This window comes from Convolutriloba macropyga, chromosome 3 (genome assembly GCF_964194025.1).
Source record: "Convolutriloba macropyga chromosome 3, txConMacr16.3, whole genome shotgun sequence".
Classification (NCBI taxonomy): Eukaryota; Metazoa; Xenacoelomorpha; order Acoela; family Convolutidae; genus Convolutriloba; species Convolutriloba macropyga.
The window spans coordinates 59,566,238-59,585,955 of record NC_134470.1 but is presented as its reverse complement, the minus strand read 5'-3'; the positions used below and the strand labels follow the sequence as shown (position 1 = coordinate 59,585,955).

General features: G+C 32.5%; 1 protein-coding gene across 1 annotated transcript in view; it reads left to right on the top strand.

Moving 5' to 3' along the window:
• Positions 1-332: 332 nt before the first annotated feature.
• Positions 333-19,718, top strand: part of LOC142336680 (uncharacterized) — a 109,342-nt gene continuing 89,956 nt past the window's right edge. The window contains exons 1-2 of the mRNA XM_075385590.1: positions 333-1,185; positions 18,550-18,974. Coding sequence (XP_075241705.1) covers positions 18,860-18,974 — 115 coding nt within the window. The 5' untranslated portion in view covers positions 333-1,185; positions 18,550-18,859. The remainder of the gene's footprint in view (positions 1,186-18,549; positions 18,975-19,718) is intronic.

The window sequence follows — 19,718 nt, the reverse complement described above, 5'->3', positions numbered from 1 at the left end:
TTAAAAGAGTATCCATTTCAACAACTTCCTGTAATTTGTATCAAAAAGTGATACAAACAGGAAACAGAACTACTGAAAATGTCACAAATAATGAACAAAAGTGCTTGGTAAGTTCAAAATTGTATTTTAGACGGATTGTTCACAAATTGTTTACTATACTCTCCGCCCATAATGGCTTTATTCCACAAAACGATTATATACATTTGACTTTGGATGATGATTTGTCTTCCCCTTTTTGTAAATAAAAACCAGTTTTGTAAACTGAAAATGTTATTCATTGTACAGAAACCATTTTCCTATTGTGTAAGCATTTTTCGCTGATTAATCTTGGATTAACGTAAGTTAATTCCTGGTGAGGCAAAAATTGTGAGCTCAAAATTTAATGAAAACGTATTTATAGTTGCTACAAAATGTACTTTTTATTATCGAAATGCAGATTAATTTGGTGGTTTATTTATTTGCTTGAACCGAAAAAGCACTACTGTAATGATTAATTGCCCTTTGAACTTAAATTTTTCGGGTTTATCAGTCAAAAACGTTTTAATCGTCATAATTTTAGTCATTTTGTTGTACGCCCCTTAAATTTTACATGCACCTGAACCAAATGCAAAACAGAAAATATAACAATTTTCCCGTTTCCCGTTTTTTATGAGGAAATTGTTTCTTGAACGCATTTTTACAATAGCGTTGTTTCACGTCATAACTGAATTGCACTTATCAAATGCGCAATTTTGTGTTCAATCTTTTTCTTTGGTTTTATGAAGACAGATTGGAAAACTTTCATTATAAAACGTGGAAAATTCCCCCTGAAGAGGCGTTACGTAATTCTCAAATTTTATTACAAAATGATGTTCAGCCTTAACGCGTTTTCGATGAGTTTAATCACATCTGTTAACACTAAATCACGATCGATTGTTTCGGCTCGGAAATTCTTAATCCCATTTTCGCCTCAATTTTAGCCCTTTTTCCTCAATTGCTTTTCCCTCATATTCCCTCAAAATACTCCACCCTCTTTTGTCAATTTTCCATTTGCAAAAGCTACAGCCCCGACACGTATATACAACGCATTCAATAACGTTTGCGTCAATTTATTGTACAAACCTTTAGTTTAATCTGTTTCTAAAATACTGACCGCGGTAAAAACATAAGAACTATATACCCGTGTTTTGTACGTTGCAATTTCAGGTAAGTGTCTCTTCAATTATTTAGCTTTGAACTTTTTAAAAAGCATCGCACAATTAAGGGAATAGTGAAGTAATTGCTTTGAGTTTCGTGAAAACGCTTTGCGAAGGCCCTTTTAAATTAATGAAAACTTATTCCTTAATGCCGCCACAATTTAGTTCACCAGCATTCATTAAATACGGTGGGTGCTTCGAGTAGAAATAACCTTTGCAGGCACCGAAACAATAATTAAAATTAGGAAGCCGCTTTTACTATAACTGAGTGAATTTTTTTGGGAATTTTTGGCTTTAACCCTTAACCCCACAATCTAAGGGTTAAACAGGTGTTCCATTGTTTGTTCCATGGATTTCTTCAGTTGATGATGAGTGGCAGTACTAGGAAGAGTGTATCAGGCAAATAAGAAACACAAGCGCTTGATAAGTGGGTAATTAGCATTTTTCCAGTAGATAAGATAAAGAAGCTGATCATTGCTAACCATTTGGTTGTCCTTGCACCCATTCTGTAATTATTTCAAGTTTTTGTTTTTGACGGACTCTTGGCACCTCCTTTTTTAAAATTAGGATAGAACTTCCAGACAAAATTTAATAACTTTCCTACTTCTTTCCTAATTCTGTTCTTTTCAGACGTAAGCTTATTATTTTGTCATTAATTGTCATTTCTTTTGTTTCGGAAAGTATTCATTCAGAAAAATGGAAATCATCTGAGCTCTAATTGAGTGCCACTAATTGGAATTTTCTCAGTGAAGTGTATTTCTTTGAAATTTACAGTTTTAAACAAAACAATGCCTGCGTAATGTCATTCTTTACCCCTACACCAAAACCCACAATCCATTTGAACATCGATGACGAAATCTTGGGCAGTGAGAAAGATATTTTGGAGAAGTGGACAGTTTCCTAGATCATTTGTCTTTTATCACATTTTTGTTAAAATGGTTTTTCTAAATGGTGTCATTGGCTAATAAGAATTCAAGCAGACGCAAATATTTCAAAAGAAAATTTTATCACTCATAAGAAACAAAAAAGCGAGTGAAGAACAAATGATAGGAGTCGGTCGCAAACTGTTAAAAACTGAACACTTCAAATCGTTCTGAGAACATTATTTTCAATAAAAGATAAAGATTTCTGAAGAAAAACTATTTCTAATTTTTTATTAGTTTTTTTGACTTTCTTAAGACTTTTAGCAGGTGCAATTTTTCATCCAATTTTCAGTAAAAGCGTTTATTGATTGTCGTATTGTTTTTTTCAATACACTGTATCTAGCTTAAAATAGAAATTGTTCAAAACGATAAGAAGAAAAATCCTCTTGCTCAAGAACAAAAGATCACCTAAATTAGAAGTTTTGTGTTCAGTATTTCTTAACCCATTCTGAGCTCCAAGTCTAAATTAGTAATGAGCAATTGCAAATTCGCATCTTATCTGTATTCTATGATAATAAATTGTTCTCGAGCAGGATGTACACTTGTTTGTAACACATAAGGTATAAATAATGTACCCAAATAACAAATCTACTCGACAGGTCATCAATAGGTCCAAAAGGTCCTATTCTAGATGACCAGTACTCTTCCTATGATCAAGTTTTTGTTAATAAAACAAAGCAAAAGTTCTAAGTTGCCTACGAAAAAATTGTCCCTGAAACTAGATAAGAATTGCTTAAATTCTCTTGCACTCAGATGTTGCACTTGTAAAACAAAATTAGGATAAAATTTTAAAATGAAGTTAAGCAATTTTCGTATTCTTACTCCTAATCTTTTACGACTTAGGCCGCTGCTTTGAGGTTCAAAGATTGGTTGAAAATTTTAGTTGTTGATTCCCCCTTTTGTTTAACAACAGTATCTTCAGCGTATAAGGTCAAACAGTTCTGACTACAGTAATCATCTATGTCATTTATATACACAAGAAAAAGAAGGGGTCCAAGTACTGAACCTTGTGTTACCCCATAATCGACTTTGTTTTGCTTTCTCGCATAAAATTCGGTATTATATTTTCAGACATGTATTAGAAACTTACATGAGAAAAAATTAACTCAAACATGGAGCATTGACATAGGGCTGAAGATCCTACCGATCCCATAGAACCTACCGATCCCGGGATTCAGCACCGTATCAGTCATTTTTCGATTCCTGAAAAAGAGTCCATTCGAGTTAGATTTTTTTCAATGAGACGATTGATCAAAATCTGATAAGCCAAATAATTGACATGAATAGTCTCTAAAACAGTAATGATTTGCAATTTGATTAACACTTGCCTTGTACTAATTGACGCTTTGAATTCGATACAGGTTACCAAAGCACACGCAATACATTTATTCGAAAGTAGAGATGACAATAACACTTGTGTCATCTTTTGAGTCACATATTCCAAATGTAACATGCTCAAGTAACTTGGTCAAAGAATACGACAATAATTGAGTTTTCGCAATTAGTTGCAGAATTTAATTTTTTTAAAGTACGGTTCAGTATACACAAACCGCAACCTACTCAAACTGTATTCATAAGCTGTTACTTCGTTATTTTTTAATTATTTATTTCCACATACAAGGCTTATGCTTTGAATGGGAGATGCATAACTTAGGATATGTTTGAGACTCAAAAAATTTTGTTAGTTAATATTCGTTCTCGTTTTTGCAATTGTGGAAATACAGAAAAAAAATAATAGATTTTAGAATTCCAAATCGGATTGAGAGCTATGCGCAACTTCAGCACTTCTATTTAAGCAGGAATACTGAATTTCAACCAAAGCGGCCGAGTGACGATTAGAGGCGCTAAGTAAATCAAAAAACATAGCCAGGTAAACTTAGAGCGGAACGCTGAAAAATTTTATTGGGTAGTTTACACCCCAAAAAACTATGATATTTATTTTTATAACACCAAACTGTTTGTGTTTAAAGCCCATTAGATAGATCGGCTCTCAAGTTTTTTAGAAAGATATTGAAAAAAATTGGTTTTAATCAACAGCCCATTTCGGATCGGGAAAATAGGTTGTAAATAACTATAGGTTCTACGGTGTAAATCAAGCATGCGATAAAAAATTTTTAGGTACAATTCATGGCGGAAAGCGAACCAATTTGGAGGTTAAAAAATCAAACAAAAAACCGGTAAATGAGAATCAAAAAAGTTTGCCGTCTAAATTTCACTAGTTGATTTCTACGTTAATACTTCTACAATTTTGCCGATAGTGCATTTCTTTATACTTTTTATCGAGAAGTGAAATTTCGGACTACAACTTTTGTTTTTCAGTTTCATACCATTTAAGTTAGAGCACTTTAAAATGAGATCTAATCTAAATCTGAAGAGTCGTAGTGGTGATATGAATAGTCTCTAAATTACAACTGATTTCCAATTGAACTCATACTTGCCTAGTACTGATTGACAAGTGGAGTTCGGCACGGGTTACCAAAGCCCCAAAGCATGCAAAAAACAATTGTTCAAAAATATAGATTGCGATACCACTTGTGTCATCTTTTAAGTAACATATACGACAAGTGTATAAAATTCCTTCAATGAAATTAAAATCTGGTCAAAGAATACTATGATAACTGAGGATGCCCATTGAATTGGGGAAATTTAGTACAAAATGTTTTGCTGTTCAAAATTCACAATTTAATATTTAGAAACCGTAACGTACTCAAACTGTATTATGAAGTCGTCACTTCAAAAGCACAACAAAAAAATTTTCTACAATGTAAATATTTAGAAATTTGTTTTTACACATAATGGTTTCATTGAGTGACAGATGCAAAACTTAAGAAATATTTAACGGTTTTGTTATTAATGCTCTTTCTGTTCTTTGTAATTCTGTTCATTTAGTGAAAAAAATAATGAATCTAGAATTCCAAATCAGATGGAGCGCTAAGTGCAACTTCAACACCTCTAATTAAGCGGGAGTTATGAAATTGCTATCAAAGCCGCTGATATTCATTTGATAACACCAAACCAATCGTATCTATTATCCAATAGGTGGATCGGTTATCAGTGTTTTACAAAGATATTAAAAAAAAAACGTTTTTATCAAAAAATTCGAGTCTTTTTTGCCATTTTGGCTACGGAAACGGCGCTAGCCACCTTTTGATCTGTTAGCAGTAAAATACCATAAAGTTGGTAGACAAGATAATCTAAGTATCATTGATTCAATATTGGCATATTGTTGTTTCATATTTTCGAAAATTTCCAGGCTAATTTGGAAAACCAATCAATGAAATTGTGGGCGTTATAGACAAACCAAAATGCTTTAAAACTTCTTCAGAAACGGCAACAATTTTGGATGAGATTTTTTCAGCTGGTGTAATAATTTTAAGATAAAGTAGATAGGATAGCGTATGAAATTTTAGACATATAAACAATATGTCAAAAATTTAATTCGTTTTTTAAAATTAGAAACAGTTAAAATCATTATGGAACGGTGAGATACTTTGAATACTCAAATCAAAAATGTTGTTCATTGAATATTTTCAATTGCCGTGACAAATTTATTTTTCTAATAAAAACCGGAAAACAAAGGGGGACTTATTGTCAAGAAATTTAAGTTTTTTGCTAATATATTTTAGGAAACGCCCTTTTTTATATATTGTACTTTGGAAAAAAAGTTTAATGAAGAAAAAATCCGTTTGGTTTTGATATCTTTCAGTTTTGAATTATTCATTGTTGAAAGCTGTTCAATGAATGAGAAATTCCAACATTGCGGCAAAAGTTGGTAGACTTTTGCAGCCCTAATTTTCTATTCCATTAATCCAGAGTTCAATCAGAAAAATGATTCTATCCTCTTTTTAGCTTTAGTATGCTCACAATTCTTTTCCAGTGTCTGCAAAAAAGTAAGAACACTCTAAAAATGCCTATTAGGAATCTGTATTGCTCAAACTGACTAAAAAGTAAAGTTATCCTGTCTGTAGGAAACAAAATTTGCAAATGTTTAAACTTTGTTGTTGTCCACTTAGACGACTGCTGTGACACCATTAGTTTTACGCAGAAATATGTTTACAAAGTTTATTTGCATCGAGAGAAAAAAGTAAGTCCCCAACCGTGGGGTTTTGAGATGTTTTTTTTTTTTCAAAACGGACTAGTAAGTAATTCGAAACAGCAAATAAGGGTTAATGAAAATCAGCGGAATAATGTGGCGGATTCGGATAGTTTTCTTTTCTTTTCTCTCCACTACCTTCTGATTTAACCACAAAAAAATTGGTCATCTAGTTCTGCTCATGATCATTTTCTGAACATCATGAATCTCAGTTTCTGAATTTTCCCTGAACATAATTAAATTTTATCCAATTTTTTACTGATTAATATGAAAAAGTGAAATCGACTAGATCTTGGAAAGAATTCATATGCCAATAGTAACAATTATCTAAATAAATATATGGTTAAATGAAACAGAAGAGTGAATACAATTAAAAACTGACAAAAGGGTTATTAATACTGAGTTAGTTATTAACAGCAGAACAGTTACTGTCTTTTTTAACCGCAAGCTTCGCCTTCCTCGACAGTTTGCAGGTCAAAACTGGTAGAAGAATTGCATTGTAGACTAAACTGGTCGTAGCATCGCACTGAAGGATGGTAGTAGCATCGTAACAGGTGGGGAATTGCATTCGATTCTCCCGAGGAAATAATGCCTGTGACCCTCCTCGGATTAGCTGTTGGCTGACACTGACACCAGAGCTCCAGGAAAAGACATCATCGATCTTAAGTGACAAAAATAAAGAAGGGAAAGGCAGAATGTTTCACGGTACTCCCCCCGCACCACAACAACCACCTTTACCCCCGCCAACCACCTTTCGAGAAATGCGCTTTAAATTCCTGGTTCTCCACTGTAACCGATTTTCAGGTTGCAGCCTCTGAATGTGGGTACACTCTGCGCATGCTATACTAGCCAGATAGATCTACAATTAGCTCTAGTGGTGTTTTCACTCCAAAAAGAACAACTCGTTACGAGCGCAACAATGCACTCTTTCCTTCTCATACTTGATCAAAAGTTTGAAGTCGTATTTAGAATCTAAAAAACCCGATAAAAGATTGCCGAATCAGTCGCTTAAAAACCAGTTAGCTCTTTCAAGTGAAGCCTGAACTCCCCTTCCCCGCAACCCCGCTCCCCCTCCCCCCACCACCAACACCACAACCAAATCTCAACTCCAATTTTTAGCCTCACTCAATTGGCTTGACCGTTTTATGTGTTTTTATGCGCATTTGCATGCTCTCATACATCATGTACATTCGCAGAATTTCAAAATTTTCTTTATAAGGAAATTATTATGAGCATAATGAGGAATCAAAAACATGATGTTCATGAAAAGCTTATTGCAAAGAACGATTCAAAGTTTATTCTGACCATGCTTCAAAAGAAAAAACTCCTAGATTAGCATGATTCAGTACTGATTTAAACTTTTGCTATTGGAATAGCATGAATCAGTAATGACATACAATGACACTCGGTTCCGGGGCGGTTCCACAATTTCTATAGACATTTTTGTACTTTTTTAAAGTTTGCCCATATAATCTAATTTTTAAAAAAATTTATCAAGATTAAAACTAATTACACCAGAACGCAAACTTGTGTTTTGTTTTTGCCGATTTTTTAACATAACCTAAATTTAACTAAGAAATTTTTTATGATATAAAAAAATTTTGTCATTAAAACTGATCATGATTTTTCTTATTGTGTGTTTTCTAATCTACATTTAGGTAAGAATCTAAGATCTAACGAAAAACGTCTGATATTGAAACGAGGCGGTTGTTAAAATATGAGACGTTTCAAGGTTTTTTTTAAAATTTCAAACTTTGTGTTGAAAACAATGCTGGTGGGTAATAGATCGGAATCAGAACTGCAAAAATTGAAAGAAAATGAGGAGTCTTTCTAACTTAATTTGTACAAAGTTTTTTAAAAAGAAATATTGGAATTTTAGTCCCTGTGCTACACCCAATAAGGTTGGTTTGAACTGCTTTTCGAAATATTGTTTTAATTTATAACTGTGTTATGGATTCATTATGTCATTGTCTGTATTCGCTGTTTCTGCGCCGGAATTATCACCCACTTTTTAATTTTTTAGTAATACGGATCCTACCATGAAAAAAGCAAGTAATTTCAACAGAACTGTTCTAAAAAGCATGTTTATTTTGATTACTTTTTTCCAAGAACGATGGGAATGACTATCACGTATGTTTCTCCTTCTATATTTTAGCGACTATTTTTACAGACTTACTTTGATAATTGACCAAACTCTGCCACTTGAGTTTCTGCTTCTGCAAGTGGAAACGAAGGACACTATTAACATAACATTCGTTGTTGTCTCAAGAACCACGCGTTTTTGATATAACGAGGAAAACTTTCAACGAAAATTTTGAAATTGATCTATGATGGAGAGGAAAGCTTTAAAATGAAAATTTCGAAATTGATCTATGAAACTGATATTTTTTCTTAGTGTCAGAATAAACAAAAGTTGTACCGGAAAGCTCCAAATTACTCAATTATTTTCTGTCAAAATTTGTTAGTTTTCTACCAATATACTAGGAGGGCGATTAATACTTGAAAATATTCTCCACGTTCAGTTACTTGCTTTCTCCTCCAAAAAAATTTCATGTAAAAATTAGGTTTTCCATTCAAAAGAAGCAGATGTCCTCGGAGCACTGTCAAATGGTTCTCAATATTATATTGTGCTCAATTTTTAGTAACATCTTTAAGGTCTTTTCATTTTTCGGACATAACAGAGCAGTAGAGAGAAAATCACAGTGAACAAACTCCCGGGTCGAGGTTTTTGGAAAAATTTTAGTAAGAAATGCGGTGATTGCGGTGAACTTTTGTAAGAAATGCAATGATTGCGATGAATGCGGTGACAATATAAATTTCACCGCATTTCACCGCATTTCTTACAAAAAATCACTGCAAAATTCACGGCATATCTTACAAAAATTCACTGCATCAACTTTTGGGACAATTTAATGTAAGAAATGCAGTGAAAGCGGTGTATGCGGTGAAAAAAAAATTCACCGTGTTTCACCGTGTTTCACCGCGTTTCCTACAGAAATTCACCACAACAATTACCGCAATTTTACAAAAGTTCACTGCATCAAATTTTGTTACAAATTAATGTAAGAAATGCAGTGAAAGTGGTGAATGCGGTGAAAAAAATTTAATTAGCCGCTTTTGACCGAATTTCTTACAAAAATTTACCGCGAAATTCACCGCATTTCTTAGAATAATTTGCCGCGTTTCCTTTCCAACGTTTACTCAATCTGATTTAAATTCACAGGAAGTATCAAGAAATTAAATGAAAGTTGGCGCATGGTGCAAGGTGGAATAGGCGGCTGAAGGCATACATGAGGTCAGTGGATCGAACACTTGTAGGGAAGATTTGTCTTTGTCAGAATACTGAGAACGCGGTGAAAATGAAAAATTCAACGCGATTTATCGCATTATTCGCAAAAAGATGTAAAAAATACGAAGTGAAAAAAATTTTCTGTTACCGCAAGAAAATTTTCCGCCAAACCTCGACCCGGGCTGTTATGAATGTAGGTCGTAGAACTTTTAATCATCCTTAACCTGTTCACTATTCGATCTTCGTGAAATATATTTAGCGAGCAGCGAAAAGCTTAATGACTCAAAAAGTTGCCTTTGTCATTTGTTTAATGTTAAAATTACACAAGACAAAAATTTCAACAGTAACTGTCCGATAATTCCATTGCGCCTACAGGACCCGCAATGAAGTCATCTTAACTTTTTTCCTTCAAAAACTGAAAAACATACTAGGACTGAAAAGTTAAAGAAAACCGGTACCGTTTTTTAATTATTGACAGGCTTGATTGATCTCGAATAACTCCATATTTGTAGCTGTTCCGGCCCAATTTATTGGGGAAGGAACTATATGCTCAATTGGTTTTTTGTACAGTCAAATTTCGCCGGTCAATATATTCGTCGTACAGGCTTGTAAGTAATATCATTAGAAAAGTTTCAAAACTTAATTTTTTAGGGATATCAATATGAGCATATTGAGGAATCAAGAACATGATGTTCATTAAAAGCTTATTGCAAAGAACGATTCATAGTTTATTCTGACCACACTTCAAAAGAAAAAACTCTTAGATTAGCATGATTCAGTAAAGCTTTAAACTTCTACTATTGGAATAGCTTGAATCAGTAATGACATACTATGACACTCGGTTCCGGGGTGGTTCCAGAATTTCTACAGACATTTTTGTACTTTTTTAAAGTTTGCCCATATAATCTAATACAAACATTTTTTATCAAGGTTAGAACTAATTAGACCAGAACGCAAACTTATGTTTTGTTCTTGCCGATTTGTTAGCATAACCTAAATTTTAACTAAGAAATTTTTATGATAGAAATAGATTTTCTCATTAAAACTGATCAGGATTTTTCTTATTGTGTGTTCTCTAATCTACTTTAAGGTAAAATTCTAAGATCTAACGAACAACGTCTGATATTGAAACGAGCCAGTTATTAAAATATAAGACGTTTCAAGGTTTTTTTTAAAAATTTCTAACTTTGTGTTGAAAACAATGCTGTTGGGTAATAGACCGGAATCAGAACTGCTGAAATTGAAAAAAATGAGGAGTTTTTCTGATTTAATCTGTACAAAGTTTTTTTAGAAGAAATATTGCAATTTCATTCCTTGTGCTGTAATCAATATGGTTGGTTTGAACGGCTTTTTATATTATTGTTTTGTTTTATAACTGTGCTACCTAGATTCATTATAGCATTGTCTGTATTCGTTATTTCTGCACCAGAATAAGCACCCACTTCTTAATTTTTTAATAATACGGATCCTAACATGAAAAAAGCAAGTAACTTCAACAGTAATGTTCTAAAAAGCATGTGTATTTTATTTACTTTTATTCCCCAAAGATGATGGGAATCGCTATCACATGTAGTTCTCCTTCTCTGTTTTAGTGACTTTTTTTACAGACTTCTTCTGATAATTGACCAAACATTGCCAACTGAATTTCTGCTTCTGCAAGCGGAAACGAAGAAAACTATTAACATAACATTTGTTATTGTCTCATGAACCACATGTTTTTGATATATCCAAGAAATCTTTGAACTGAAATTTTTGAAATTGATTTATGATTGCGATGAAAGCTTTGAAATGAAAAGTTTGAAATTGATCTATGAAAGTGACCTTTTTTCTCAGTGTCAGAATAAATAAAAGTTGCTACCGGAAAGCTCCAATTTACTCAGTTAACTTTTGTAATAATTTGTTAGTTTTCTACCTTTTTATTAGGGGGGCGATTGACAGTTGAAAACATTCTCCAAGTTCAATTACTTGCTTTCTCCTCCAGAAAAAGTTTTCATGTAAAAATTATGTTTTTCATTCATAGGAAGCAGATGTCCTTGGAGCATAGCCAATTGGTTTTCAAATTTAAAATTCCTCCAATTTTTAATATTATCTTTAGGGTCTTTTCATTTTTGGACATTACGGAGCAGTAGAAAGAAAAATCAAAGTGAACACTCTGTTATGAATGTTAGTCGTGCCGTTGTTAATCATAATTACCCTCTTTACAACTCAATCTTCGTGACATATAATTAGCGAGTAGTGAAAAACGTAATGACTTTAAAAACATGCCTTTCGTCATTTTTTTAATTTTACAATTACACAAGACAAAAATATCGACACTAACTCTTAATTGCGCCTCCAAGACCTGAAAAGAAGTCATCTTATCTCTTTTCCTTCTAAAACTGACATACATGCTAGAACTGAAAAGACTCAGAAAACCGGTATCATTTTTAATTATCGGCAGGTTTAATTGATTTCGAATAACACCATATTTGTACCTGTTCCGGCTCACTTTAGTGGGGAAGGAACTATATGCTCAATTGGTTTTTTGTACAGTCAAATTTCGCCGGTCGATATGTTCGTCGTAAAGGGTTGCGAGTAATATCATTAGAAAATTTGCGAAATTGTCTTTTTTTAGGGAAACTAATATGAGCATAATGAGGAATCAAAAACATGATGTCATTAAAAGCTTATTGCAAAGAACGATTCATAGTTTATTCTGACCATACTTCAAAAGAAAAGAAAAAACTCTTAGATTAGCATGATTCAGTACTGATATAAACTTTTACTATTGGAATGGCATGAATCAGTAATGACATACTATGACACTCGGTTTCGGGGTGGTTCTAGAATTTCTACAGACATTTTTTTTTATTTTTGTAAAGTTTGCCCATATAATCTAATACAAACATTTTTTATCAAGGTTAGAACTAATTAGACCAGAACGCAAACTTATGTTTTGTTCTTGCCAATTTGTTAACATAACCTAAATTTTAACTAAGAAATTTTTATGATAAAAATAGATTTTCTCATTAAAACTGATCAGGATTTTTCTTATTGTGTGTTTTCTAATCTACTTCAAGGTAAAAATCTAAGATCTAACGAACAACGTCTGATATTGAAACGAGCTGGTTATTAAAATATAAGACGTTTCAATGTTTTTTTAAAAATTTCTAACTTTGTGTTGAAAACAATGCTGTTGGGTAATAGACTGGAATCAGAACTGCTAAAATTGAAGCAAAATCAGGATTCTTTCTAACATAATTTGTACAAAGTTTTTTTAGAAGAAATATTGGAATTTTATTCCTTGTGCTGTAATCAATATGGTTGGTTTGAACGGTTTTTCCTATTATTGTTTTATTTTATAACTCTGCTACCTGGATTCATTATAACATTGTCTGTATTCGTTATTTCTGCACCGGAATTAGCACCCACTTTTTAATTTTTTAGTAATACGGATCCTAACATGAAAAAAGCAAGTAACCTCAACAGTAATGTTCTAAAAAGCATGTGTGTTTTATTTACTTTTTTCCAAAAATGATGGGAATCGCTATCACATGTAGTTCTCCTTCTCTGTTTTAGCGACTATTTTTACTTCTTTTGATAATTATTGCTAGTTGAGTTTCTGCCTCTGCAAGCGGAAACGAAGAACACTATTAACATAACATTCGTTGTTGTCTCATGAACCAGGCGTTTTTGATATATCCAGGAAAGCTTTGAAATAAAAATTTTGAAATTGATTTATGATTGCGAGGAAAGCTTTAAAATGAAAATTTCGAAATTGATCTATGAAACTGATCTTTTTTCTCAGTGTCAGAATATATAAAAGTTGCTACCGGAAAGCTCCAAATTGCTCAGTTAACTTCTGTCAAAATTTGTTAGTTTTCGACCTTTTTACTAGGGGGCGATCGATAGTTGAAAATATTCTCCATGTTCAGTTACTTGCCTTCTCCTCCAGAAAGAATTTTAAAGTAAAAAATTAGGTTTTTCATTCTTAGGAAGCAGATGTCCTTGGAGCATATCAATTGATTTTCAAATTTAAAATTCGCTCATTTTTTTTAATAATATCTTTAGGGTCTTTTCATTTTTTGGACATTACAGAGCAGTAGAGAGAAAAATCAAAGTGAACAAACACTCTGTTATGAATGTTTTATCATAATTACCCTCTTCACTACTCAATCTTTGTGACATATAATTAGCGAGTAGTGAAAAGCGTAATGACTTTAAAAACTTGCTTTTTGTCATTTATTTAATGTTACAATTACACAAGACAAAAATATCAACACTAAGTGTTAATTGCGCCTACAAGACCTGAAATGAAGTCATCTTATCTCTTTTCTTTCTAAAACTGACATACATGCTAGGACCGAAAAGTCAAAGAAGAGGGGTTGATTATTTAATTATCGGCAGGATTGATTAGTCTCGAATAACTCTACCTTTGTAACTCTTCCGGCCAACTTTAGTGGGGGAGGAACTATATGCTCAACTGGTTCTTTTGTTCAGTCAAATTTTGCCGGTCGATATTTTGGTCGTACAGGGTTGTGAGTGATATCATTAGAAAGTTTCTCAAGCGCAGAATTTCAAGTTAGAAATGTTGGTTTGAATTTCGCTTTTGCCGAGGAGTTGCGGAGGTATTAAAATTTGTGAACGTTAGTGTAACTCCTCTTGCTTTGGTCAAAATTTTCATAGTGTTTGCTTAAATATTTTTCCGGAATTTTTTTCTAAAAATGTGAAAAAATTGATAACGATAGTCTTATTTGCTTGACATTTATGAAAAAAATAGTTGGCGAATTGTTCAGACAAACTGTTCTTGCCTAATTCTATGCTAAATGTTTAAAAACTTCTGAAATTTCTTCTTTTTTCTCAAAATATGGCACCAAATATGCCTACTTTGACCACTTTTTCCAATTTGACGGGTAGTGGAGTCATGAAAACAGCTGATAACTTCTTCTTTCGTTCAGGTATAAGCTAATTGTACTTGCGGTTCCTAAGAAAGTTTGCTGTAGACAATATTTTTGAGGTCTTTAGCTAATTTAAAGCGATATTTGTAAGAAATGCATAAATTATGTTCGATAAATTAAGGTTTCCGTTTGTCAAAAACTATTATGGAATGTTTTCATTGGTCTAATGTTGTCTAAAATGTCTAATTTGATATTGATTCAGCTATTAAAGGAACTAATGAAGGCTTTCATTTGAAAAAGGATGTTTTTTGGTTATATAACGGGATTAAAATCTAAAATTCGCAATTTATTTTTATTATACTGGCTTTTGGTCCAATTAGCTATTTCTCTAACATTCGGAACGTTGTTTCTCTTAATGGAGAAACAATAAGAGTAAATTAAGTTTTTGTTTAGTTTCATAGCAGAAGAAATCGATTTTTTTTCTGACTGTAATTGCATGCCGTACTTTTTTTTGTGAATACATAAGCTTCTTTTGTTCTTTAATTTAGTTGCACCCCTAAATGATTTCAAATCAAACCCAAATTATGGACAGGTCAACTTTACTGCAAATGAAGGCCAATGAACATACATGATAGTTTCACTGAAAAGCATATTGTTTTTTGGCTTCAACATTGTTTGCGTAAAATTTTCTGTGAAGTATTTGGTTTGGTCGTACTCGTTGTCGATTTGAAGTCTCTTTACTAAGTTTCACTAAACATATTTAAAATTTTCCAGGCAAAAACATGTTAACAAATTTACTGGTTTTTTATTGGAAAACTTGATATGTCTTACGGTTTTAAAAATTTTGATTTAAAAAATGGTTTTCTTGAGATTGGCCATTTTCAATCAAATTCTGGCCACAAATTGGGTAGTGTCAGCAAAATTAGAGGTCGCATTTTCTCTTGCGAAATATCGCGTAGATTTTATTTATGTCTTATTAATAAAATAATGGTTCTATATGGCTTCTGGTCATTGTTTTGTGTAAGCAGTTATAGTATTTTTAAAACAAAAAAAATCAGATCCGTCAAACGGAGATTTTGAAAAACAGTGCCCGCAAGGACTACAAAATGAAGTATTTATTCATTTTCAAATTTATGTGATTACTTTTACGCCTCAAAATATTGTAGCTTGCTCTGTGCAATTTTTTAATATTACCTTTGTTGCATGATGACATCAACTATTCTCGTTGTTTTGGTGTTTGTTGTTGGAAAAATAATCAGTGACAAAATATAATGTGTACAAAATACTGTAAAACTTATGTAGAAAATTGCGTTATCACTATGTTAGTAGCATTTACTCCAGAGGTTTTCATTTTTTTCTCATATTTAGATATCTTCCATATGGGAGATTTCTACTCAAAAAATTAATTTATGACAATCGTAGGATTTTTACAGCTTACAGGTTCATCTAAGCTCTTAGTTCTGACTGATTGGTTAAACATCATTGTTGTAGAAGATGTAAAATATGTTTTAAAGAATAATTCAAAATCAACTGTTTTCTGGACAAACAATTTTCAGTTTTTTTTATATGTTCCTTGTCAAAATGTACATTATCTTGAATGAATTTTGAGCAAGGTTTGAGGTGAATATTAGTGAAGACAAATACTTTTCAATAGTAAATGACTGTATTTTATAGCATTAAAGGTTGTGAAAACAATACCATTTTTTCTGGTGAATTGTCGAACAAAACGGTTAAATTTCTAATTGTGCAAAGTTCAACAAACTGCTTAATTTTTTTATTAAACAATTTTAAATTTTTTATATTGTTTTTTGAACAAATGATAAAATTAGGTTTTCAATAATAAAACTTTTTTCAATTTCCGTTTTTTTTTGGTCATCTTCGATAGCTTTTAACAACTAATGCTACAGTATTGAATCATATAGTACGGGAGCAGGTTTTTCATATTTTGCTTCTATTTTCCATACTAATATAAGAATTTCCTATTTCTTAAAACGCATTGTTTGATAGACATTTTTATTGCGTTAGGCACTCACTGGCATACATTTATAACGTGCTTTGAAATTAATAAAAACTCAGAATAACAAAAACAGTCTTAATGTCGAAAATTGGGAGAAATAAAATTTGATTTTCCTGAATAGTTTAAATAAACCGTGCTTTTAAAACTTTAACTGAAAAGTTTTTTCTGTATCTCGAGAATAGACTTATTAAAACCAAAAACAATTCAGTGGGGAAAAATTCTCATATTAACATTTTAGATACAATGAATTTTGCACTATACAATCCTGAAACTCAAGGTTTTCTATTTTGTTATTTTACAAAATTTTAATATTTTTGATGTCGACGAAAACACATCATTTTTTCATAATAAATATTTTTGCAGATTCTTGGGAAAACGATAGAGAGATAAAAAGTTCAATTTTTTGTCTTCTGTTTCCATTTGCTTCAAAATGCCCTGATGCATTTTATCTTGAACAGCATTTGATATTAAGTCAATTTTTTGGAGTGAATTTTTCAAGCTTCTCTGCTGATATCCTGCACGGTGCTTATACCAGAAAGCATATTCGTCTATTCTTTAAATATTTTTCTAATAAGAGAATGAGCTCCTGTCGCAATAGTTTTCACTGAAAATTTTGAAGGCTTTAATTTTAAGAATTAAGGAAAAAATCTTAATTTTTCAGGGCTCCGATTAATCTTTAAAATTGGCTGTTCTGCTCAATTGGAGCTTTCAAAAAAATGAACCAACTTGTTTTTTTTTTGGGCGGAGTTTGCTGCTGGACGAAGATAGGGACCCCTAAATTTTTTGCTTCAAAAAACTGTTGTTCATAAAATCTTTCCTCTGGGAAGATTTGGGCAGAAAAACTGCTGGGTCTTGAGATATAAAAAGAATTCATCCTGCTAGCTTTAAAGAAGAGCTAGACTGCGGACAATTCATTACCAAACAACTCAGCAAAGTTGCCAAGTAGGAGTTTTTCAGCAGGTTTCAAAACCTTTAAAAACAATGTAAAATCAAAGCTGAAAAACCATTCAAAAATCTGCATATTGTTTCTTAAATTTTATGGAAGTTCTCAAGTGAGCTTTGGTGTGTCGACAAGTACATGAGACGTCTACTTACAAAGCAAGTATTACAAGAGTCGGAAAAAATACAAGAGCAAGCAAAAAAATGTGAGCTTCCGTTTGTTATCCATCTCTTCTTGATGTTGAAGCTATTCAAAAATAGTAAATTTAAAACATACCGTAAGTTATCATAGGAGAATAAAAACTACTGCTGCTACTAATACTGTTGCTATAGGCAAAATTTCTTCAGTTTTACTGTAAAAATTGTGAACTTTTGTCAACTGCATGCTCAATTTTTAAATAATCTCATCTCAATTTTTAAATAGCGTGATTGAAAATGGAACCGATAGACACTTTTACTAGTTTAGAGATGAAACTTTGTACGATTTTCAGCGTTTAAATTGTTCTTTTTTCTCCAGTAAAGTTATTTGTAAATTTAACTTAAATTTTTGTAACCATTGCGGTTTTTGGCAGTGGTTTCTTATTGCGTTCAACGCAATTCTTTCATCTTTTTTACAGCATTTCTCCGCAAATCTTACTTTTTTGGGATTTTTACAGTGTATACATTTGTGGCAGGCAACACATAATAGTATATCTGGTCAACGCCTGTGAGAATTTGGTATAATTTCGCAGAGTTTTTTCGCCTCGATCCGCGTCACATATAACCCGTTCGAGACCTAAGAATTCAAGTTAAACTTAAGTACAACCTTTAATCGTAAGTTAATCTTAAGTGATCACAGGTCTTAACCTTATGGGCAACCCGGGTTGAGACGTTTACGCATCTATAGTATATAATTGGGTGTAGCTGAGAAATTAGCTAAGCGAGCTTTAATACACTGATCAAGCTGAATTTTTCTTTTCAATAAAAAACTACTTTTATTCAATTAAAACGCATATAATTTTGCAAGAATTTTTTGCGTTCTTCCTTGAAGATTAAGCTAAAATTCTTGTTTTAGATGTTCTTTCTAGGAAAATTTCTATGACCTGGCCATAACAGGGTGATAGTTGAATTTACTTGGAGGTACTTTTGATGGTGATTGGTTGGGAAATAATTGTCTGTTATCCATGTTTTGCATGTTTATTCCCTTGGCAATGATTATGCGTGCAATTTGTTCACTTCACTTTTGAAATATTTTAGCTTCACTGTAGCAGAAAATAGGAAACGGAAACAAGGACAGAGGGAAATTTGTCATCAACTCATGAATAATTTAACAAAAACTGGCGTAAAATTGACAAATTACGATCATAGAGGCGAAATGACCTGGATGATTTATTTCACAGAAAACTAACAGCACCCGAAACGAAATCTAAATACGATTTTGCGATTTTTGGTTTACATTATGTTTTGCATTCTGTTATACATTGGTGTATAGGAGTGGATTAGAAAAATTGGTATGTAGATATTTGAGTTGGTTTATTCGTATTATCGGGACAAAAAAGACGAAAGAATGGATAAATCAAAAATGCAAATTGAAGAATCTTCCTCCAAGCCTCTGTTGGGAGAATGTTGTTCAACGTCAGAAGAGCGGAATTCACAGGACAAAGAAACTCCCCTACTTCAAGGTACCCTTTGATCTCAAAGTTTAATTACTTAAAATGATCTCTACTGATTATAACCATCTCCGATAACCCATTTCTTTGAACACAGATAGATACTTCAGTAGTGGTGAGTGGGGGGGGGGGAGGGAGGTGATAGATCCCATTTTTATTGAACACAGATATCGACAACCCATAGCCCATTCAGTGGTTGAGGGGGGGGGGGGGGGGGTAGATCTGATTTTATGGTGAACATTGGAATGCAGTAGAAAATGAAGCAGCAACTCTCCCCACTGAGACAAAACGTGAAATTAGAAATGGGTTGGGTTGGGTTAAACTTTAAGAGTAAGGGAGGTCTTAATAAGAGGGTTATTAATTGATACAGTTTCTTTATTTTATTTCCGTTTTCTCGCTTTAATTTATTGGTTGTATAACATATTTATATCTTTTTGTAATCCCAAATAAATTTGCTTTACTTGGCAACTATAACGTGTATGAAAAGCCCGGGGTAGGTAATATAGAATGGTGCGTATATGTGCGCTTATAAATCAAAGAATGGCCCACTTTAGAGCTTTATGACCAATCAAAAGGCAGGATTTTTGTTCAAAATATCTTGTGTCGTTTCATTTTTTAGAGGAATTTGAACTTAAAGCAACTGTATGTTTTAATATAATGCAGTAATATTGGCGTGCAAACGGAAATTCGGGACTATTTGCCTGGGGGGTAAAATGTTTTTATGGTGTTAAGGATATCTTTTTACTTCTCAAAGAA